Here is a 23,989-nt window from a genome sequence, read left to right as displayed (position 1 = left end):
TTAAAGGCTAGGAGGGAGCTAAAGCAGATTCTTTATATAGTCATTACAGTATAAAGTGTTTACACAATTTTAAAGGTTGGGGTTTTTTTTGCCCATCTTGGGCACAGGAGTTGCCAGGTTTAAAAAAGCAAATAAAATTTCTTTATCCTTTACTCTTCCTCTCAAAAAATACCCAGTTACTGCAATCTGAGTAACTTTGTACTTAAGCATAAACTCGCCTTTAAAACAACCTGTGGCTGATGACATGTTTTTAGAGCTGCAGCTGCATGAACGAGTTTTATTGACGATCCTTTTGACCGTACATCACAGTGTGACATATATTCAAAGTAATAAGTTTTCCAAAGGTATCCCTTGAAGCAGGTACTGTTTAACTGGGGTAAGTTTATTTTTGTAAATATCTTCTAAAGCAAGATCATGGCAGCACGGGCAAAACTCTTGCTAGAAATTGATACTTGTAGTAATCTGATCTGAAATGGTGATTCTCAGTCCAGTTGTTTTGGTGTCTTTCCCACAGGGAATTACTTACAAAAAAGCCGTAGAGCAGGGAATTGGTCATGCACAGCTCCCACTTGGAAACTTTGTCAAGATGAACAGTCGGAAAGTGTTAGCTGTCAATCATGGTAAGTTTTAAATCACAAAATAGTGACATTATTATAGAATATACCTGTGATATTCACAATTTGAACCCTCAAAATGTGCACTGCAGTGCAGATACCCAGTTCTTATTTTATTATGTTGATATTTCTTGAATCTGGTTGCCTTTGGGATACAGTAACTGCCCTGACCTTTAAATATTTTAGTTAAATAGTTAAATGTAAAGGATGGTGTCTTAGCAACTTAAAAGTGCACTTCCTATTCTATTGACTTGTCCCCATGAGTAATTTTGGCATTCTTACCATCCTGGTCTTGTTTCCAGGCTTCATGTTTAAGTGAGTAAAATGTTGGAAACTATCCCATATATTTTATCCCAGGGGAAGATAAATGCATGTGATGTTTTCACCTCTTCAGATGGCTTTGTTCAGCAGTAACTGCTTAGGTACCTGTAGACTTGCCTCATTTGATATCAGCAGTACTCCATCTGCTGAGCTTTCTTAACTGTATTTTTACCTGTTTTCCTGGTTCTGACTGAATTGAATACAATTGAATACAATTGCTTCACCAAGTTTTGAATCCCACTCCTTTTAAACTTTCAGTTTTATTACTAGGTTATCTTTCAGTGTCATTAAACAGAAATATATGCAAAACGGAGCCTACTCAGACCTTTATGGAAATTTGTGATGTGGTGTCCAAGTCTTTATTTTGCCCCACTTCAGGTTCTTTTATCTTACCTTGTTTTCTTTCAAGTTTATTTTATTATGTAACACATTGTTTGATAATAACTTTATTTTCCTAAAATGCCATTGATTGATGAGGTGTGTATTTGCATGATAGTAAAGATTATTTAAATGTGGAGGAGAATATAATATATCGCCAGAATGAAAAATTATCAAACCCCATGTATTTGTAAGACTTTACATGTTTCTAAAACTTGATCTTTAAATGTTGCTTTATATAGACAAGAATAGGACTTTATGTGTTATTCATCAAAAGTTATGATAGCTGTAGCTTTCTACTGGAGTTTTTCCTGCAATAATCTTATACTGACCTCTGGTGTCAGCATTTCTGGAGGCTGTCTTCTACATGTTTGAGCACTGGGTATAAATTGGATCACTTATATTGAGGCTTTCATTTATCTGCTTTATGGTCTTGTGCATGTTTCTTGTGCCAGACTTTTAGGCACTGATTCTACTGCAGTTTAGTTGCCGAGGTTTCATTTTGTGTGAGCTTGTCTTTCTTTGCCCTTCTAAAGCATTTTCAAATTGCAGCCGAAAGGCTCTTAACACATAGACCCTTTTTAAGGTAAAGATTATACTATAGCAGTATTTTGCTTAAGGATTTGGGCAGGAAAATAAACACAACCCTACCACCACCAAAAGTAGAGGTACCTTTAACAGTTGTAATTAAGGCTCTGGTGTATATTCGAACCCTAATGGCTTACAACCTAAATCCAAAAAGACATCTTTCACAGGAGATGCTTGGCATGAGTAAGGTGGACAGAATCAAGCTGCCTCTCAAATCTCTTTTGTGTAGATGAGAAGGATATTTGCACTGAAGTTTTTGTATTTTGCTGAGAATACATCCACCTCACTGCTTTGTGTAACTACAGTTACTACAGTAACTACAGTTACTCACCCTTTCTGTTTTCATTTGGTTGTTCTGGCCTTTGGGTTCCCGCCCTCGGTGCAGAAGCTGAAGCTAGCAGAGTACAGTATGGGGCTCGCCAGATGAGACCGTGGGACCTGCCTGGTCCCTGTGGAACTACTTGTGATAGGTGTGAATTTGGAAAGTCCTGTTGAAGAAGAAACTCTTTCTGAACTGTGTTGTCAGTCTTTGAAGCACTTTAATTAAATGGGCCCTCTGGTGGTGGGAGATGGAGGGCGTTGTAAAGAGTGGAATTTGCTTGTTGCTTTTTACTTTATTTATTTATTTATTTATAATCCTTCTCTCTTGGGATTGAGTCTCCATATATTCCCACAGGCAGTTCAGTGCCTGCATTGCCATGTTAAAGTGGCATGAGGAACACACATATGTGCAAAATATTTGATGCTAGAAAACTGACAAGGTGTAAGATGGGGCTTTTTTTTTTTTTAACTCGATCTAGAATTTTAAAACTTGGAAGATGTGCGATCTGTGTAAAACACTGTATTGCAAAACAGAACTGCAAGTGTAGCTGAGAGAGTTTGTTGCCTTCTGTTCAGGTTTGTATCCCAAGGCTAATATTTTGTAATATATATTACAGGGACCATATTGCTCCATTCCAGTCTATTATGATGTCTACCAACTGTTCCCACTGCCTTTTTCTGTCCTTGCATAATGTTTTTGTTGCTATTGCAGCCCATCATAGAAGCCTCTGTTCTCCTGTGGAAGCCGCTCTTTTTCCATTGTTTTACTATGCAGATAAAGGAAGTTCCAAAACAAAGGAGAAGAAACACGCTCCTTATCCTCTTCTTGTCTCTTAGCCAGCATTTTTGCCACAGATGCTTTCTGCAGTAACTTACAGTGATATTAATATAGTCCTTTGAGAGCTCATACCTTCACAGTACGTTTCAGGTGAATAACCTGCTTAGTAAAATGGCCAGCTCTTCAATATCAGTGTCACAGAGAGCAGCTGGCTGTCCAGTAAACCTGGATCCAGGAAACCTCTAGTAAACGTGACACTTTTCTGTAACTTGACTCTCAGTGAGTATGAGATCCGTGCTGCTCCTCCTTTTCTGAACGCCTGCCTAACTCTCTGTAAGGTTTTTTTTCCCTCCACAGCTCCTTTGATCCTTTCTCATATGCTGTTGCTTGGCATCGAGAACGCTTGTGCTGGGTGCATTCTTTGAAGTCAGCATTCTCCAGTGGTGTTAGCACTATTCCTGTAGCCCCAAGCTTGAGGAGCCACTCCTCTGACCCAGATTTGTCATCCAAGTCTGGCTTACTCAGCAGCCATAGGGCCTCCTCCTGCCTTCCCTGCTGCTGCCGAGCCCCAATCTGTGTTGAGAGGTTTTTTGGATAGCCTGGGATTTTTCTAAATAAGAGTTTGCCTATGAATTCTGCATATAAGGCAATTTGGAGCTATTGTCAATCAGGGAAAGTTTGGGGAGCTGAAGCAGGAGGAGTAGGGTGACTGTATGGTTAGCATAATAGAAACAGCAAGAAAGAATCACCGAATTGGAGACTAATAAGGATTTCTGCCATAAGCTCAGATGGAAATAAAAGAGAAAGCCAATTATAGCAGGTTTTAGGAAGACTTTGGACTGTCCATATGTTAGGGAGAGGGGACAAAGTCACTGTTAACGTGCATCCGCAGCAGTATTCCTGTCAAACATGGGAAAGCATTAGTGCCTGTATGGAAGGCAAGGGGGAGACCTGAAGTACTGGGGCAACATTTCTCTCTGTCCCTGAGAAAAATTATTTCAAACTGGAGCCGCTGCATAAAAGCACTGCTGTAGTAACTGTCTTACAACCGGAGACTCAGAGTGTGCTTGGCTTCAGACTGCAGCAGTAGCAGAATTGCCTTATCTGCTTGTGCCTGTACTTCACCACAACCGAATGCATGTAAACCCCTGTAAAGATGGATTTGAGGGGGTGTTCCTATCAGCAGTTCGCTTATCTCCCTGTAAAAGAGCTGATGGTCTTTCTTGACATTGCAGTGTTTGAGATCATCCTTGCATACCTGGAGAAGAGAGACTGGAAGGAGGCCTTTTTCAGTGTCTTGCCACAGCGGAAAGGGGCTGTTCCTTTGGGAGAAGCCAATGATCCGTCCAAACACACTCTGTCTGAAAAAGAAGATGAAGATGATGACTCGGATGGCAACTAGGCTTCAGAATGAGATGATGATGATGGGAAAGATGAGGCATGCAGTTCGTGGGATAAAACTGGGACATGAAGCAGTTACACTGCAAAGACCATCTGCTGCCCTTGTGATACTGAATTGTCTCAATGCTCAGTAGTTCCATAGTTGGCCCAGAGCTGTTTCTGGACATGAAGGGTAAAGATAAATTTCCATATTAATAGCTTTTTAAAAAAAATAAATTAATGGCAAATGCAGAATTTATTTTGTTTCCCAAGGAAGCTATTCAATTTTATTTTTTTTAAATATTATTTTTATACATACCAAGTTGGGTGTATTACCCAAGAGCATTAGTAGTTACTATTTTAATGTATGCATTCTTCTCCATTTCTGCTCTAAGTTTTCTTAAAAGCAGTGAATGACAAGCGTTCCTGTGACCTCAAAACCTGTACCACTAGTGCCTGTTGGAAAGTGTGCAAGAACACTCAAACAAATGAAAATTCTAATTTTCCTGAGCATCCCCGCAGACAATCATAAGCAACTGAACTGCCTTTCTCAGCTGAGCCACACTGATTTATATACCGTGTTTAGTTAGCTGGGGTCAGTAGGTGAAATACGAGTGTGGCGTTAAGCCAGCGCTTTATACTTCAGTTTGAGTGGGATGGATGTCTGCACAAGTGCAAATTGTGTGCCTTGGTCGGTACATGGTGCACACTGAGGTGACACAATCACTTTTGATTACTTCTTGATCCTCTTAGGAAAATTTATCACGCGGTCTCAGGACAATACCAGCAGATAGGAACTCTTTCTTGCAAGTCACTCAGTTTCAGTATACCTGTTTTATCACAGGGTCCTGTATGTATTGTATTGTCTGTCAAATAGTTTTCTGTTAAAAAAAAAAAAAAAAAGAGTCGTCATCTCAGTCTTGGCTGGAAGTTCTGATTCACCTTATTTCTAACTGACTTAAGTGCTTTTGCAGAGTACTGAAATGGACACCTTGGAACTGTGGCTTCACCCCTGTGAGCCTGCCCTGTCCCTTTCTTCTGTAGGAACTAGCCAGGTAGCTGCAGCTTCTGACCAAGTGCAGCTTTCACATAGGTCAACTGAAGAGCGTAAGAATACGTCATCGTAACTGTTCATCTTTGCTGAGCTGGAGTCAGAGGCCTGATCCAAGTATGGCTTAGCTTGTATCCATTGGTATTCCTCCCTCTGTTCTTACAGCTTTCAAACGGCGACTAGTCCCTATGGTCTGTGAAGGGTTGGCAGCCAACTGGTTGTGACTTTGTAAATTCAGTGCCCTTCTCTCTATACTTCCTAAATAACCATAGGAAAGTTTCTTCTGTTAAAAGTATGGATTGTGGTCTGTTGCTCAAGTAATGTGGGATTTTTTGTCAGGGTTTTCAAAAATGTGATTGCTTTTGTTCCAGAAACCACATCAGCTTTTTCATAAAAGCATTGCTGTTTTTATTTCTGTAACAAAAAGTGCAGCATAAGTATACCGACCATGTATTGCACTGAATCTCCGATACAAGTGTGTAAAGCAGTAAAATTACAAGGAGTTATGTCTTTACAGCTGAGGTTCCACGTGTTAATGCACATAGCACCTATTAAACCTGATCTAAGACTCTTCAGTCTCTCTAAGGTTTTCTTAAGACCATTGCATACATGTGCCTTATTTACTCAGGCTTGAGAGTGCAAGAGCAGGTCACATAGACAAACCGGGGACTTTGGAGACATTTGGAAAGGGTTCAAAAGTGTCTTACGGCATTGTTTTGCTGACAAAGCATTTTTGTGGTGTGAAGAAAGCGTGTTGCGGCTTAAAACACAGCCTGTCTTACATCTTCACCAGTGGAATTAGATAAACACACACACCTATTCACATGCGTATGTTTTTAAATCAAGGGGTTGCAAATCTGAAGCTTACCTGTCTATGGACAAAGAGAAGAAAAAGATGGTCTGGCATGCTGCTCTTGGAAGGCTCCCAGTGCTAACTCCACAACGTCCCAGCAGCTCGGTGACTAGCTGTTGCCTGTTCATGTGCGTTGCTCGTCTCAATCACCTGGTCTTGCTGCCCTCACTGGTGCCTTAGCCAGTAATTGCCGTTTCTGCCGTTTACCTTTTCTCTGTTTGTGCTAACTTAATCAGGTCATGCTAGGCTTGAAGTCCATGCCTCTTGTTGTGAGCTGTTTCTACAGGATGCTGTCCTCGGGATGCATTAAGTGGTGAGATGGAGCGGTAAGCGGCAGTAGACTGGGGTTTTGATGGGCACAGACCTCTGACTACTGCTGCTGTCCTCAGCCTTTCAGTACCCTACACTTCTGCAGCTGTCTAGAATAAAGGCTGTTCTTGGTGGACCTGGACTCGCACCGATGAGATTTCTAACCCTTTTCTAAATGCTTTAGGTGCTTGGCTGTTCATTGGTGGAATCGCCAGCACCAGACACTGTCATACTAGTGATAAAGTGGTGATTCACTTTCAGGCAGGAGGCTGCAGCTATGCAGAAGTCCTCAGGGAGAAGTGACGGTTCAAGAAGCCCTGAAGGGCCATTCTCGCAGTGCGTTCGAGGTAGAGTTATTGATGAAAACAGTTCCATTGATTGGAGCACATGAAAATCACCCAGCATCAGATCAAGTGTGAGAAACTGAAACCTGTTTGTGAATAGCTTGTAAAAGCAAGAGGGCTTGTGCTATTGGTGACACCTCCAGTCCCTGCCATGATGCGACAACTCCTCGTGACAGGCGAGGAAGGTAGTCCTCCTGTCTTTCCAGCATCTTTTTGCAGTGTGAAAATGGAGGCTGGTAGGATGGCCATTTGCTGACATCCCTGGGAAGAGCGTCCCAAGCGGTCTCGGTCTTGTGCCTTGGTCTTGTGCTGTATTTCACTCTTATCCTGAAATACATGCTCTGATGTATTTCATGTGCTGTGTCCTTTTTTTTTTTTTTTTTTTTAACGCCCGAGTGTCCCTGGCTGCCTCTGTGAAGAAGGGCACAGACTTCCCATGTGGTACCTCCTACCTCTGCAGCAATGGGCAACTCTTTGAAAACAGTCAAGTGATCAGAAATCTGTATTGTGGGATTTGTGAGAAATCGTGTGACCCTGAGTGTGGCTTTCAAGTTCAGTACACGTTCGTTTCAACTTCATGAGGGGCCTCTAGGCATCATAGGCTTTTCAGTATTTTTAATCTTCGTATCTTGATGCAGGGAATATCTGTTACATATTTTTTCCTGTTGTATAATATAAAACTGGTGGGGGGTGGGTTGGGGAAGGCAGATCACCTGATTAAATTGTGCAGCCCAGGTGTGTGACAGGATTTATTTTCTCTGTTAGTGTGTTTCTCCTGGCTTCCTGCTGTTGTCAGATAGAACTAAAGTGTTACTGTACTTATCTACAATAAATAAGTTACAGAGTGATAATAGTCAATGTTATTCTAATGCATTTTATTCTTTTTTGTAACTGCTTAATGAAATTGTTTTAAATGGCAGCACAGCTACCTGAGCTCAGCTCTTTGTTTTTTTCTGAAAGCTCTGAAAACTTGCCCGTATTCAGTTATCATGATAAAGTGTATAACTCATACTTATTTCTGTATTCACTGCACAATGCAAAGATTTTACATATTTATTGAATGGGCCAGATCTGCAGTGACAGGATAACCTCCCTGAAGAAGGACAGAAATAAATACTTGCAGAGGAATATTGGTTTGCAACCTGAGCACTTCACAAAGCGTTTAGAGATACTTGATAGGGATGCACGACCATTTAGACTGGTGTACTAGCTGAACCTTCTCAGTAACAGCAGACAGATCCTGAAGACTGCAGACTTCCAGCTGTTGGGGGTAGGGACAAATGATAGTTCAGAAGATAGGGCATCTAATTTTATTAGAGGACATATAGAAATGCAGCTGCCTCGCGAGAGTAGTCTTAAGAGTTTCTCCGTCCCTGCTGCACCCTGATGTGATTGTAAGAATCTGCTTCAGCTTCTCCTGCTAGAGAATGCAGGTCACTGATAAAGCAGGCAGGTGGGATAAGGAAGGTGTCAGAGGACACACGCACAATTTAAGCTTAGGATGAAAACTTGACCGGGCAACATTTGTACTGGGGAATGGTGATGTTCCGTCTGGATCGACAGGTTACTATATATCTGAGACGCTTCCCAACAAAAATGACTTTAATTCTGATTTTGATATTCACACATTGAACGTAACTTTGTTCTTCCTTTACTACTAGGATGGGTCAACTGCCCTTGAGGGAGATTTGTTTTCAGACATCTAGCAAATACAGTAACAGATGCTTTGGGAAGGGAAATGACTCAGAAGATGCAATTGATTGTAACTGTCCTTGCAAACTATCACCCCTCTGGCTCTAACATGTCTGCTCAGTAACCTGTCAGCTTCATGGGGGAAATGTAACCGTGCTGTTGAAAGACTATGTTAGCATGGTTGCTTTCATTTTGATTCTCTTCGGTAGTGAGCCTCTGAGATGTAATTAAGTTTTTCAGGCTCAGCTAACGCAGCATGATGCTGAGAGACAGCTGTTAAGAAACACTCAGGACAGAGATTTATATGGTATTAAGGCAATCTGAGTATGGCCCAAAAGCATTTGGTCAAGTATCTGGCCCATTCAATAAATCATTACCACAGCTTAGTCAGTGTGTGTGGTCACTCAACCCTGCTGTTCGGTTTCCAGTTCACTTGGTTTCCAGTTTGATTTCCAGCTGACTTTGTAGTGTTTACACCTAAGGCACAGGGGAAGTTTCAAAGCACTGCCAGCTCCTCTCCCGCTCGAAGCTCCGCTCCCACTTACCGTGGCCTGCAGGCTCATACTCTTGCACAGCTGTATAGAAATTACATCTCTGGGAAACTGATACCCATTTAAATCATTTTGTACAAACGAGTTTCTGCATCCGTGGTCTGAGTTGGCAAGCAGACTTGTGTCATGACCGCTCTGGGTGACCGGCCTTCTGCCGGCCATTCACAAATACTCTGTTCATGGATCTGCAGCTACAGGTTACTTCATGCCCACCAGCCTGCTTCCTCTGGCGCTCTGCCACGGCTGGGCGTGTGCAGCAGCGAGTGAAGCACCAAGAGAAAGCAGAGCTGAGATTGTCCCCCAGGTGTTAGCATACTCCTCTTCTGCAGCGGGAAATGGGAACGGATGCGGTAGTTGTTACTGCAGTAGGCATGATTTGAAGTGAAGGCAGGGGCTCTTGGAAAGAGTACACTGAGCTCTGCTCTGAGCTAAGCTGCTCTCTCCTTAACACTGTGCTACCAGGATTTTTCTCCTTCCCCCTCGGCCAGATGTTCTGAATGAGCCTGCCTGCACTGAATAATCTGGCTCTGGAAAATAACTGGAACTAGGGTTGATTTATCACCTTTCTTTGGTTTTGTGAAAATACGTTGACAGGGGTATGTTTAAAACAGATCAACCCCAATTGTTCTGCTTTCGCAGTTCACTCACAAGGCCTGAGCAAGAGCCAGATACATTTCTGTCATTGTTGGCCTCTATTTCAATGGCTTGAGGTTTGCCTGGTGGTTTTAACCTTTGTTTGGTGTTGTCCCGTCCCGTCCGTGTTCCCTCACCCCCCCACTGGATGCTACAATTTGTGATGCTTCTCCGCTAATCATGAGAGCTATGGAAGCAAATTCTAGCTTGCTGTGAGGCAGACGTCTGCAGTCACTCTGCAGGCCTGATTTTGAAAATCCAGGGTCTTTTTTTTTTTCCCCGGTGCCTAGGGCTTGACATGTATCTCTGCAGATAATGTGTGTGCCCCTCTTCTTACCCCAGTATGTCTGTGACTGTAGAGTCAAGTCTGCACACAAGAGCTCTTTGTGCAGGCCTGGCTGAGTCACAAAAAAAGATTAATCTGATGCCAAAAAGTGTTGCCTCTGTCCTTTTTTTTCATCTAGCTCACTTCTCATGTACCTGTGCAGCATGGTTTGGTTGAATCGCTTGAGGACTATAATGAGCATAAAATTTTAACAGGGAGTCTGAACAGCTATCTTTATTATATAAGTGCTAAGATTACATATTTCTGTACGTGCAGGTGACTGGGAGACACTTCAGTGGCTCTGAATAGGGGGGCTTCCACTGGAAAGGGGATATCTGTTGTTTGGGGGTGGCTGTGGCACAGGTGAGACAGAGTACGAAGGCAGGATGGTCTCTTGTTTCCGCAGCACTTTCTCAGTTGCAGTTCTTCCCTGGGAACAGTGTGTCTGCTTGTGCTGGACCTCTGTTTCTCAGCATTGAGAGAAAAAGACATTCTTTCTCGCTTTCTGGAAAACATTTTGAAAAAGCAGGCTGTATATTATCAGGCTAGGCTTAGGATTATGTTAGACTGGTTTGGCTTTGTTCCATACGTAGCTGAGAGTATAGAAGCACATCCACTCTTTAGCAAAGAAGCCTCCCTGGACATCACTTTGAAAAGCAGAGATTGTTGCTTTGGAGGTTTCTTCTTTTTCCTTCTTGTTCTTATGCAAGATTACTCTTCACTGACTCCTCCAGTAGAGATACAAACAATAGTAAATGCTGGTAGCATTAAATCTGGCATGAATGGCTTTGTTAGAATGATAACGTACTCTGGGACTGACTTTTGTTGCTTCTGTGTGCTTCAGAAGGGACACAAAGAGGTGTTTCTTGGGAGTGCCAGTATTGTTGGCTTGCCCTGACTGGGTTGAGGCTGCAAAAGTGGGCTTTGGTAGCTGAAGAAGTCTGAGAAGGCCTAATTTAGCCTGCAAAGAGTGAGTGAGATATGTTAGATGAGGGCGAATCCCAACGTTTGTTGGCAGGAGTTTCAGCTTGTGTATAACGTACAGGAGCAGATTTTAGTGGAGATTAAATCAGTACCTCTTGCCGCTATGTTCTTTCTAGCAAGAGGCAGACGCAGTTGTACACATGTCCCTCACCTTGCTGTATTTCTGAGTTGCACCAGTTAGGAGAAGATTTACATGAGTGTCGTATCAAGAGAAACCAGTTGAGTGGCTGCAAGTAGAGGGTCTGGGGTATCTAGCTCTTAGAGAAGTTAAATTCAGGTTTTAAATGTCATTTCTCGTATTATCATTGAATTCTGTGATTCTATGATTCTAATTTGGGTCCTGCTGAGAAGACAAAAGTTAGAGCTTCTGAACATTCACAGTCCCTGCGCTGCTTGGTGACTAGCATCCTAGACACACGGTGTCTTAACATTTATAATTTCCATCACTTACCCTGTTTCAGGTTTCGACTTGCCACTGATTCCATAGACAAAGACCTGAGTGAAAAAGACAGAATGTCTACCTTTACAACTGATACAAACTGTGCACTGCAATATATAGGAGGTTTTTCTTAAGGGGGTTTCAAGTGCTCCTAAAACTTTATGATGTTCCTGTGATAACTAAATTTGTATCAAAGAGTGGGGGGTTGTTTGTAGTTAGGAGCGTTTTTGATTAAGGCTGTGCATGATAAACTTCAATCACAAAGTTGCATTTTTCACAGGAGGAGAAAACAAAAATTTCTGGTTATGAGGTTTAGTTTATCCCTCATCCTAGCAACCTCACTGGAGATTTTACCTGGTCTGATTCATTTCCCATTCTGGACCTCTTTGAAGAGTAGGGAGAGGCTTTAGCAAACTCAGGTTATTCATGTTCTCTGCTGCACCTTCCTTAGAATTCAGCACGCCTTTGTCAGCCAGTTCTGAATAAATCAGACTGGACACAAAGTCTTTCTCTGAAATGTGAAGGTAGCAGAAATTTTATTAAAGTTCCCGCTTGCTGATCTGGATGTTTAGGGGTGAATTCAGGAGCTCCCTTACCTCATTTTCAAAGGGCTTAAGGACATAAGAGAGACACGTTTCGGTTGCTTTCTGCCTTCCCCCAGCCCACAGCAGCCCAGAGACCCACGTTGTTCCACCTTGCACCAGCCCTGAGTGCGCTGAGGTCTGAGCGCCTGATTTCTGTGTATTGTCACCTTACTGCTCAGCACCGCCACAGCCAGGCCAAGCACACTGCACTGGATCCTATTCCTTCCACCTCAGCAACCCCACTCAGTTCAGGTCTAGGAGAATTTCAGGGTTTTACACGAATGTACGAGAGCGTGTGCTTTTCAGAAAGGGATGCAGATGCATATGTTTGTTACCTTTTTTACCTGCCCTTGCAAACCATTTTTGGATCTCGGTAAGTGAATCTGTCTGCAAAATTTTGCTGAGTTTTTCCAGCACCTGGAAGATGTACAGGATAGTTACCACGAAGGAAGAGAAGCTGATTCGTGACAGTTTCTGCATGTGTTTTAGTCTAGCTCTAGCTCTAGCTCTGTGTGTGCAGCTTTACAGCTGTGCAAATTGCCTAGCCTGAGATGTCCCATCAGTTTTGCCACAGCGTGAGCTAAGGACACCCGTCTGCAAAAGGTGATGTTGAGCAAGTGCCATGTACACAGCACTTCAGAGAGGCAGGAAGGCAAACCTAAGCAGTGTTTACTACATATAAAGCCCCTTGCGTGTGACAGTTAATATTTGCAGGCTGTTTTTTAGAGAACAAGTTTCAGCCTGTGTGCCAGCTGCACTGCTCCCCCAGTGATTGCCAATAGTAACTTCCAGTTAGGTGAACGCAATTCAACAGTAAATGCTAAATACAGAAGTCAGTAGACTCCACACTGGGGCAGCAGGGGAAGGGAAATCTGACCAATAAAGTCCCACACCATCCTCAAGAGAAATAAAAATGTGTAACATCATAGGAAGCCATATACTGCCGCACTCATGGCTTACCTTTATTTCCTGATCCAGGTAGCTCAGGTCAGAATTCACATTCTCCCGGCTGCGAGGACTGTAATGCAAGTTGACAAATGGAGAGGAAGGCTGGGTGAGAGGCGCGATGTGGATTCCCTGTCTATTTGCAGGTTGTGCAGAGGCTTGGAATTGTTTTTTCAAAAGCTTTTTCAAAATAGAAAACAGTGTGTAAAGGAATGGCTTGACTCCATTTAAGCAGCAGTTAAAGGCAATGCGAAGTATATGGCTAACACGAGTCCCCAGCAAGGGTGTGCAGCAGAAGACACATCTAGAACTGTTATTTGGTTGAATATGACCACCTATAGGTTAATTGTTACAGTTCTAATATACAGTCACCAAGAATAATAATGGATACCCATGGCATAATGTGCAACATTGGATGAGACTGGAAATGATGCCGGGTAACTACTGATGGAAGTCAGATCAGGAAGGGATTAAATCTGGACCTCCATGGTCTGTTTGCTTTTCCATCATGGGTTTGTAGTGTGCTGCTGAGCCACTACTCTTCACTTCTCTGTGCGCAGGCTTCACCAGTCTGTTCAAGGCCCAGGAATCAAAATGTGATTGGCAGAAGGTTCTGTTTATAAGTGCAGAGGAAAAGCAAAAGGCAGCTAACAGCTATTAAGAAATAGTAGTTTACCGAGTGTGGCTATGTGGCAGTACCTGTCCATTATGTAGTTATTTTGCAGCCAACCCACAGTAAATACAGTTTGAAGAACTGTGTTCTGCATGTATAAGTGAACCATAAAAATAAAGCATAGTCTTTACTATACCCAGCTCAGGGACCAAAGAGCAACATTTAGAGAGACCCCCACACCCCAGGTAAAATAGAAAAGTTGGGCAAAAAGTGAGTCCTTATTTTTAGCATCTTGACTGCAAAACACCTTCGTCATGCCCTCTGCTGTCCAGTACCAGTGCAGCGACACTTGCATTCCCTTTTTCTCAGTGAGCAGTCCTCCTTGTGATACCGTTTGTAATGGAATACTAACGTAGCCCTCAGCTCTCATACAGTTGCAACAGAGGAGACGAGTAATTAGATAGCCTGCAGCTTGAGACAGAAGAGTTATTGCAGAAAGAATCTTTTACTGGAATTTATGAACACAGCTGCAAAGTTGGATCTAAACCCCAGCGTGCTGCTCCTACAGAACAGTGTCAGCAAAAGTAAAACTGTTGGCAGTAAGTAATCTAAAGAATGTTGTGAGAGGAGGAGGCTTTTTCCTGTGCTCGTTTATTGTACGGTGTGACGTTTTTTCCCCAGCAGTTTGAAACAAAGTGAATTTTATTCCCATCTTCATTGAGTTTGACCATTTTTCTTGCTAGCAAAGCACGGTGACATTACAGAGCTGAAAGTGATACAGTTATAGCTTGGTTATCACCCTACTTGACACTGTCTCCCTTCCAAGCTATCGTGTTCTACACATGGGATCCTCACATCCCTCTTTTTGGTTCTGCGCTGTCCTCCTTAGCAGGCTGAGACTGTCAGTTCAGGTTACAGTGTTAAGAAGTGAGAGAGAGTGCTGAAACCAAGAGCTGTGTCTTTTTTACCCTTACCTTTTCAGATGAAGTAGGGCTATTTTGAATCCTTTCAGGAACATCTGCATGTCCTCCTGGAAATCAACAGGCAGAGTGTTTTCTCAAGTTGAAAAATAAAGGCCACAAGATACACCTTATGTTGTATCAGGACGGGGGACATTTTTAGTTACAAAAATGCACAAGCCATATTTTAGATGTCTCTAAGGGGGTGTATTTCTTTCCTTTTTTGCTTGCTTTTATTACCTTACATCGTACATTAATGCAATTATTTTCTGGGATGCCTAAGAAATCTGAAGAAAATCCTGGAAAGTGTATTTCACAGATGCATGCTTATAGTGCTGTGTAACCAATACTGCAGAATGTTGCTTACGGATGTAATAATTGCTGATAATTATGAAATTATTAGATGTCTAGTGAGCATATAATCTCTAAAAGCTATGAAGATGCAAAGGTAATTAGCGAGGAGAATCTTGTAAGATGTGGTGACTAACACACAGAGAAGGGAAGAAATACTTGCCTTTTAAATGTACGTTCATTGCCCTATGTTCCCTTTACCCGGGCCTGAGCTGTGATGACACAGTGCCCTGGCTGAGACCCAGGCGCATCTTTAACAGCTCAGGTTCCTCTTCTGCTGCTGTACAGTATGGCAGTTTGGTGCCTCTACTCACGTGTCACAGACTGTGAAGTGCATAGCTCCCTTCGCTTGAAACTCTCGAGCATTGGAAGGTAGCAGTTGGCAGATGCGTTGCTTGTGGCGCTCCCAGTTAGCACGTGTTCTTGATCAGCTTCTTGCTTGGGGATGCCTCTGTTGCCAACAGATGGGTGTTCTCTCGAAAAGCTGCTTCTTACAACACAGACCAGAGCATTGTTTAATCCTGTGCAAAAACCCAAAGGATACAGTCTTTACTACAATAAACACATGCAGTTAACTTAGCAGGTGATCTCCAAGGAGAGTCTGTGCTGGAAGAATGGAAAACAGAGGTATCAAACCTGAAATTTAGTAAAAAAAAAAGTAATAATACAGGGCTTACAGAATGGTGTGTAAACAGTGACTAAACTTGGCATACATGAGTGGATGGCAGAGGGCTGTAAGCAGTCTGTTACAGAGGCTGGTGTGATCAATCCCTACCTGAACAGTGATGATGTTCCAGATAAAATCTGGAGAGTGGCCAGGTAGGGTGAAGCACACTCATTTAGCAATGCTAATCAGGAGGTAAGTATCATTCTTCTGCCTCTCTTAAAAACCTTGTGGTTTTCAATGAGAGTCACAGCATTTAATGAAGAACTAGAATCCTCCTTTCTTAGGGTAAAAGGAATTTTATAAACCACTATTTTTATCATTAAAGCAAGTCAAACTGGATTTAACATGGCAAAGAAGCAGTGCTATTAAGTAGCTGATGAGGATTTTCAGAACCTTGGTTCTGTTTAGTATCTGACATAAGACAAATGTTAAGCAGAAAGTAATTACAGCTAAACATTGCTTTGCTGAGAGTACAAAGACATCCACCAAAGTAATCTGGCTAAGCCATGTAAGACTTTGGTCTTTGCTGGCTGTGGTCAGCTTGTCTTTTTTACCAGGTTCTAGAAAAAGAGAGAGAGACACACACAAATACGTACTTTATTTTTTATGTGTTCTATATTTTTACTTTTGGTAGATTTTATATATATATTTATATATATTTATATATATTTATATATATGCACATACAGACACACAGAATTGTATACGTTATATGCTGCGTGGTCAGTCTGAAAGGAGGAGTCTTGCTTTGTTCCTTCAAAGGCATCCCTTCCGAGATGCAAGAAATTCAGTTTTATTCAGAACTGGTTTGGTCCTGCATCATCCTTCATCCCTCATTACAAAAGTTCTATCACAGACTCATCAACTACCGATACCAATCCTGATGCAGTATCATTACTGACTCTAACAGTCCCCAAGGAACTCGACAGAGATTTTTTTTCCCTTCGTGATCCTTCTGTGCCTTCTGCAGTGTAAATCTGTCTGTGTATCAGCAATTTTCTTTCAGCTGCTGCCAGAAAGATGTCTTTGTGCAAACATACAGGGTCAGCTTCTGAAACAAAAGCCCATCCCTAGAAGTACTACTTCTTCTGATGGCACACTGATTTTGACTGTATTCCACACACTGATTTTGACTGTATTCCTTTCAGGTGTAGGCAGAGTAATTACAGCTTGATCTAGCACACATCAGAGCAGCACAGTGTTTTTAGAGCACTGGGTTACTCTTCTTAAATGATGCATTGTGTAATCTGTTGCTCCTGGAAAGGTACAAGAATTATTTAGGTGAGAGTGAAATAGAGAAAAAATTTGTGACAACCTGTCTCTGGTACTTACGGTACACTTGTGAGCACAGAAAGAAAGAGGAAGAAATTATTTTAGCTCGAAAGAAATTATTTTAGCTTAGAAGAAGTCCCAGACAGTTGTCTTGGTGAAATAGTTTTAGTTGTACCTTGTAAAGAATTTAGCGCTGCTAACCTTTACGTTACCAACCTGAGATTATTCATTGCTGCGGACAGGTAAAGATGCTTAGTGGATTGAAATGAAGGTAATGGCTTTTCTTGATTAAATGCTTCTCTTAGACAGAAACAGGAAACGGGAGCAGTGGGTACTTTTGGAACAAAATCGTGTTACACTCACATTTCTCTTTGTGCTTGCCAGGGCAGTTGTCTAGGCTGTCTGTGTGGTCCCTCAAAAACTCTTACCTGGTATGTGACAGACCATCCTAGGATGGGGAACGTTCCTGGAGAGGTAGTACTTTCCCCCTGAGCAGCTAGGCTGAGAGGAACGCCGGTTGTACTTCCACATGTTGTGGTTGAACTGAGGTTCATACACTGACTTGAAATTGGTATTTGTTGTGTGACCTTTCTTATTCTCTTGCAGTGTCTTCCTGCAGAGCAGGTTGGCTCTTCCGCTGATCGTCTGAGGCCGAACGCTGGCGGTGAAGTAAAGAACATGAACTCGCATAGACTGAAAGGTAGCAGAAACTTCAATTACTGTTTTTCTTGTTATTTTTACCTCTTTCATATACAATTTGGAGAAGCTGTAAGCACAGGAGGGTGGAAGCAAGCTACCTACTACTCCACTCCTAAGTAGTTGCCTCAGGCAACCAATGCTGCTTGTGGGCACCTTCCAGCTGCTTTTATTTCCTTGCAGTTCCTGGTCCAGAGCTCAGCCGCTCGTACCCGAGACACCTTTTTGTAGTAACAGACTATACTGAAGCAGGGGGAGTGGATTGCTTTCTGACTTGTGATGAGAAATGCAGGGACAAGTTATGATAGCAAAGGAGATGTCCGAGACTTTTTGGTTTCTAGCTTTACTAAGGGTTGTGTATGCAGAGAGGCGGTCCCATGTCTCTTAATACTTGGTATCTGTTCTAGATTTTGGGTTTAGAGATTGAATAATAGACTAGTAGCTGTTATTACCATTAACTTTTTTTTTTTTTTTCCCTGTAGTAGCAGTCACTAGTGTTCACAATGTTCTTTGTCTCTGGCACTTGCTTAGGATACTCAGTACCATACATCTAAGATTGGGAACATCCTGAGAATGGCAGTTTATTGAAGGCACCTTGCAAGTGTCACACAGAGAGGTTAGCTTATCTATTTCATGATGATCCAGAATCAGGTTCATCAAACATAAGAAATTCACCTGTAAGAGCTGCTGGCTGTAAGTGCTGGATGGATTAGAGAACAGAATAAGCATTCATCAGTTATCTGTTGGGGTCAGGAAACAGTGTATTTTAAGGACTATATGGAGAGAAGAGGGTTGGGAAAGGACAGGACATCTTTTTAAGCAACTCTAATGTTTTGCAAGGTTACATTTTTATTCCATAACTACATCTGACTGGGGGAAAAACTCGAGTGAACTGACAGATTTATGCAATGTGCACAGAAGGTAAACAGACATGAGGAGGCTTGCCCATCTGAAAACAAAAAGTATAAATTCCAGAGTTGAAGGTCTTGTGTTAAGGTCATTCTGTGCCCTGACAAACCAACCAGGCAAGGTCAGTGTTTGTTGCCTGTGAATCATCACATTTCAGTGCACGAGGATGCAGGGTGGAAGCTACAGTTCATAGAAATGGTTTGTAGCTTATGGCAAGCTCATCCTTTTTTTTTCAAATTTAAAATACCTGTATCTTCTGATATCAAAAGTAAAAACACACGTCTTCTGATTTTGGTTGTAGTAGATTGACTGAATAATTGAAATAATGAAAATGGCTATTTTGTGTAACATCCTGATTGCATTTGTATTTCTCAGCCAACTTTTATAACTTTGTTTAAAAAAAAATTGGGAGACTAGCTTTTCCAAAGCCCTATAATTTTTTTATAACTGTAGTACTTACCATAAAATATTCTCTCCATCTGCTTAAGATTAAATGCTTACTCAAAATAGTATATAAAGTAACTTGTAGGAGCAGAAAATACTCTTCTTTTTTTGGGGCTTCTGATTTTCTACATAATCCTACTTAGGTTTTTATGTTGGCTACCTATAAAGGACTAATTATATCTAACTGAAGTTTTTAAAAATGAAGTTCATGTGGGAGAGTTCTCTTCTTTACTAAATTGTTTAGTGGATTTTCTTTGGTAATCTAAACTGTCTTTTGAAATATACTTTTAGAATCTCACTAGTTATTTAGCAACCTCAGAGTATTATATACAATAATTGCTGGTACAATGTTTTGGGGATTTTAGGGGTGTTACTTTACCAAAATAGCAACCTACAACATTCGATGCCACGAACAACTGGATGTTTGACAGAACGATGTTACCAGCCAGCACTGTCATTTTTACATTGTAGACAAAATCACACCCAAAATGTTGATTATCATTGCAGCATTAAAAAATACTTAAAGGCTTCCCGTTTCCTTACAAAGGATGTGTACGGCATTATTTAGTCTTATATCTGACTGCATTAATGGGCTCTCGAGAAAAAACGTAACTTAGTCATTTATTGCTTTCTCACCAGTTCTCAGTCTATACCCAGAAAGTGTGTAAGTGATGGTGTAATGGGCAGAAAGGTCTAACTACCTGAGGAGCAGCGCTGTAGAGGACCTCCTTCTCAGCAGGATGCCAGGTCGGCAGCGCCTTTTTGCTAGCTGCAGCAGGTAACGCTCCCCCTGTAGCAGGGATTCACGTCTTTCCTCGGGCAGGGGTCTTCAGCTGAGCGAGCGGTGGCCCGGCTTGTCTGCGCTACTGAAGAGCTGCGGCAGGCACGGGGCTGGTGATGCGGGGAGACTCCAGAACTGCCCCTGTTGATGCTTCTGAGCTGTGCGGCGCCATGGCAGCAGCACAGCCATGTCTTTTGCCTGTCATTAGCAGAGGGAAGAGCTTGTGTACCTCCAGTTCATCCTTTATGTTTTTAGCACTCTTCCTCTTCAACATGAGAATATTCATGACTAGAAATAACCGATTTCTGTAGAGAATTAATATTTGCATGTGGACACAGAAAAAAAGGCTGTGCACAAGACTATAAAATCACCTGACCTTGGGGTTTTATGTTCAAGAAAATTCACACTTTTGGACAAGATTTTAGGGATGAGTTTTTCTAGAGTACAAGTGCAGTGCTACACAGTTTCAACAGGAGAAATTGTCATCATCAAGTAAGGTTAATAAGGTTAAATGAGTATGCGTAAAAATGCATTTTCAGGCACTGACCAGTAAGGATCTTAAATGTAGTCATGCGATTGCTGTTTGAACCTAGTAAGAGGAAGAAAATCTAGAAATTGCGACGTGGCCGCTGGTTATTGCCAGAGATGTCTCCAATGGTGCTTTGCCCACAAAAGTAAGATTCCTGCTACACTGAGGTTGCAACTCCAGTACACTTTGCAGGTCTCCTTAGAAATCCTCCAAGTTTACAAGCATTATTATGTAGACTCAGACACTAAGTCACAGGATATTTTGTGTGTCTCGGTTTCACAGGCTCTTATTTCCTTACCAGTGCTCATATTCCAGAAGGCACAGCTATCAGAGATGACTTTTCCCTCTCTGTGATGGTGGACCAGAATCAGTGCTTTTGGTCCCACCGGGGAGCCATAGCAGTCGATTAGCTTGTGGTCTCCAGGCGCAACTATTTCAGGACATTGTTCCTGCGAGCAACTGCTACTCGTTTAATTTTTTGTTAGTTTTGTTGGTTTTGCAAGCCATCTCGGGAACAAAGAGGAGGACAAAAGCTTTGGCTCTGAGGTCAACAATAAATTAGATTTAAGTTTCTTCTTGTGATTTTAAGGTCTTTTACAGAAAAATGGAGCACACATTCATTCTTTTTGTACTCACCAGAAGTGGGAATATATAGCATTGTCCACAAGAAGCTGGAGAAAAGCAAAAAATGGAAGAAGCGTGGGGAGGTTTTTTTACATTTGGAGGGGAAAAAGAGGAGTGTGACTGGCGTGATTCTTTGTCATTACAATCAACGTCTGCATAACTTACAGGCTAAGATGCTGTTGAATCTTTTCAAGAAGAGAAGGCAGCTGATAGCGAAGCTCTAAGAAAGGGTCCATGCAGCTGCTAGTTTCTAATCCTGCAGCCTAAAATGGCGTGTTACCATTTGCTTTGTTGTAAGGCCCAGGTAGAGAAGAGGCTGTTGTCGCAAAGGCACAGAGGCAGCATGAAGCACAAGCTGATTTTGAGTTGTCACACATGGGGACAAAAAGTGTCAGGACCCCTGGGGCATGTGTTAAGATGTATGTTTTGTTTCTGAAAGCGCTTTTATCAATTCTTTTTAAATAAAGCCAACAAGGTTGGCATGAAACTGTGGATCTACTTCCTCATGAATCCTCTGTGTCTATGGACAGGGGAAGAGCACAAGAGAGCCAGAGTTAACAGAAAATACCTGCATCTTTGCTACATGTAAGAGACAGCGGGGCGTTGTTGGAAGGAGGAATTCAAGAAATTCGAAGGATGTGGAAGGGACTGCAAGAAGTCTCATAACTGTTCAGTTAATTTTTGAGCAAACTATGACAACAAAATGGCTTCCTGGGGACCATGACTGTCTGCCGACAGAACAGAGTGCAAGCTGCAAACCTTGCTTTTCCAGTGTCCTGCAGTTTTTTACGATTGCCTGCGATTTACAAGTACTTGCTATAAAAGCAACTTAAGCAAATAGCCAGCTGGACCCGTTAAAAGGGAGCTGCCATTAAGATCTCACATAGTGCAGTATTGTCTTTATCCAAATACAGCAAATGAAAGTGAGGTTCTGGAACAGCATTTTCCTGAGATGCAGTACAAGGAGCCTAACTTTCTTTGGTAGATTGATGAAAGGGATCATTTGGGAAAACTTTTGTTTTTTACAAAGCAGAGGGATAGATTCATTGACTGGGAAATTCAATCTAATTCTGTGACTAGGTTGCCTACGGAGAGGTACTACTGCTGATGCTGTAAGAGAACAATTCATAATGGGTTAAACGGTAAAGAGATGATGACATATCTAGAAGGAGAAAGGGAGAATGGATGGAGTCAGGTGAGGGGCAGTAGCGTTAGTTGCCAAAGTTACGTGTTCTGTGAGGTTTGGATACTGTACGGTTCCCTCGCTCAGCTCAGCCTGTTGACTTCAGTGGAAGGTGAAAGGATGAAGTATTATTAAGGTATTAGCATCTGCCAGTAATTCTGGCACTTTGCCTTTTCACACTTTCCTTTCCCCAGAGCTGATCCATATTTCTTCCACTATAGGGCTATAAAAATACTAAGATGATTTTTCAGTTTTAAAAGGAATAGCTCTTTTGGACAAGTATTTTGTTGCCTTATGAAAAACATTTTCCAAATGTTAATTGAGGTTGAAATTGTGCCTGGGTCCACCAGTTTAGACATAATGGAGGATCTTACGTTAGTCTTGAAACTTACTCTTTATCTATCTCTTCACATCAGTTAGCTATACCATCTTTACCTTGGACCGCTCTCCAGTAGTCTGGGTTCAACATGAAGTCCTATTTCCAAAAGCCTAAGTCTTGTGGAAAGCAAGAAAGACTTGGCACATAAGCTAGGTGGATACCTAGCAAAAACTCAGAACTAGATTTGGGGATTTGCATGTGCAGAATATCTAATCCAAGAATTCATGCAACACGCATCCGTATAAGAAAACAGCCAAGATGTTCTGTGGAAGTGTAAAACTGAGCTGGACAATTAAGTTTTAAAGGTACATTAGCTCTTGCACCCAGCTAGAACTCAGAAGTTGAGAAAGACAGAGGGAGATACAGCAGAGCATTACAGATTTGTTTCAACTTTGGATCAAACGGCAACTGAAATCTTGAAATAAAAGGCTGTCTGGAAATGCTTTGGCAGTTATTGATAAAAGTCTTGGTGAAAGATAACGGAAAGAAGTCTGGGTTGGTGGGTGATTCCAACCATTTCCTTTGGTTTCAAAATTTGTTAATGTTTCTTAAAGCAGTGGTTCTCGGGAGGGGGTATCTTTGTGTCCGTGGGAAGGTGCTTCTGAAAGACTTCTAGTCAAAGCTGGAGAGACACAATATCTGTTTCAAAGTGGCATCCAACTTTTTGATTAAAAAAAATAGATCATAGAGTAAGCAGCTTTAGTTACAGTCCTGGCAGTAGTCCTGTGCCATTTCCTATGCAATTCAGAGGATTATGACCTACATAAAGATCTACAGTAAAGTAAAACCATGAACCACTTTGTTGTTCCCCATGCCTACAATTCCCAACTCCAGCCCTGTAGTGATACAGAAAGGAGCATTCAGGATCATATTGTGGAGGTACAGAGATAACTCTCTCAGTGCCAGATGTTCTTCAGGCAAAAGAAATACCATCTTGGTTTTCAATCACATTCATGGCAGTTGCTAGCTAAAATCAGTTTACAAGCAGAACAGCGTGGGACGACAAATAGCAACTGTGAGTAAATAATGACAAAACAAACAGAAATGGTGGATAAGAGCCAATTTGAGAAAAGTCTGTGATCTTTCTATGTTCAAATATCTCCAGGGTATGAAGGGAAGGGCTGCTGTAACATTTTAAGATCTGGATCCTTTCATGAGCTGCCAGTCGAAGACATTGTGAGGCAGTTATATGAGTGCTTACTATCGATTGGGAACCCGCTTCCTCCTGGCTGAATTCCATGATTTCATTACTCCTTTCAGGAAGGGATTCAGTATGTTCAATAATGCCAGATGTGATTATTTAACAAGTAGGAACATGTATTCAGTGGTTAAGTGCCCCTCTTGGTTCTGATTTCAGGCTAAAATCAGCCAGTAAATTGCTTTGCTTCTCTGAGCTTTTTCTTTCCACCTATTTATCTTACCGATACCTGACAACCATAATTGCATTTTTGATCCAAGGATATGCTGGTGGTGGGCATAAAGCATCCTCCAT

At 41.9% G+C, this 23,989-nt stretch overlaps 2 protein-coding genes across 4 annotated transcripts in view; one reads left to right on the top strand and one right to left on the bottom strand.

Moving 5' to 3' along the window:
* TRMT10A (tRNA methyltransferase 10A) overlaps positions 1-19,939 on the top strand; it is a 27,232-nt gene extending 7,293 nt beyond the window's left edge. For 2 of the 3 annotated variants that reach the window (XM_087735537.1, XM_087735538.1), the window contains exons 7-8: positions 515-620; positions 4,236-6,002. In XM_087735537.1, the coding sequence (XP_087591663.1) occupies positions 515-620; positions 4,236-4,402 (273 nt within the window). In that variant the 3' untranslated portion in view covers positions 4,403-6,002. Of the gene's footprint in view, positions 1-514; positions 621-4,235; positions 6,003-17,558; positions 17,653-19,640 lie in introns of those variants that run through there. The other variant, XR_015699482.1, reaches the window with a different exon arrangement.
* Positions 10,358-23,989, bottom strand: CUNH4orf17 (chromosome unknown C4orf17 homolog). The gene is made up of 10 exons (XM_087737869.1): positions 23,925-23,989; positions 19,703-19,828; positions 17,381-17,610; positions 15,328-15,534; positions 14,678-14,733; positions 13,106-13,270; positions 12,481-12,562; positions 11,916-12,072; positions 11,574-11,617; positions 10,358-10,643 (listed from the first exon to the last, which is right to left on the bottom strand). Exons 1-10 carry the CDS (start codon positions 23,987-23,989, stop codon positions 10,552-10,554), a joined length of 1,224 nt encoding a protein of 407 aa, XP_087593995.1. The 3' UTR covers positions 10,358-10,551.

This window comes from Nipponia nippon, unplaced genomic scaffold (genome assembly GCF_047370975.1).
Source record: "Nipponia nippon isolate SJK-2023a ecotype South Korea unplaced genomic scaffold, ASM4737097v1 scaffold_6, whole genome shotgun sequence".
Classification (NCBI taxonomy): Eukaryota; Metazoa; Chordata; class Aves; order Pelecaniformes; family Threskiornithidae; genus Nipponia; species Nipponia nippon.
This window is presented reverse-complemented; position numbering and strand designations above follow the sequence as displayed.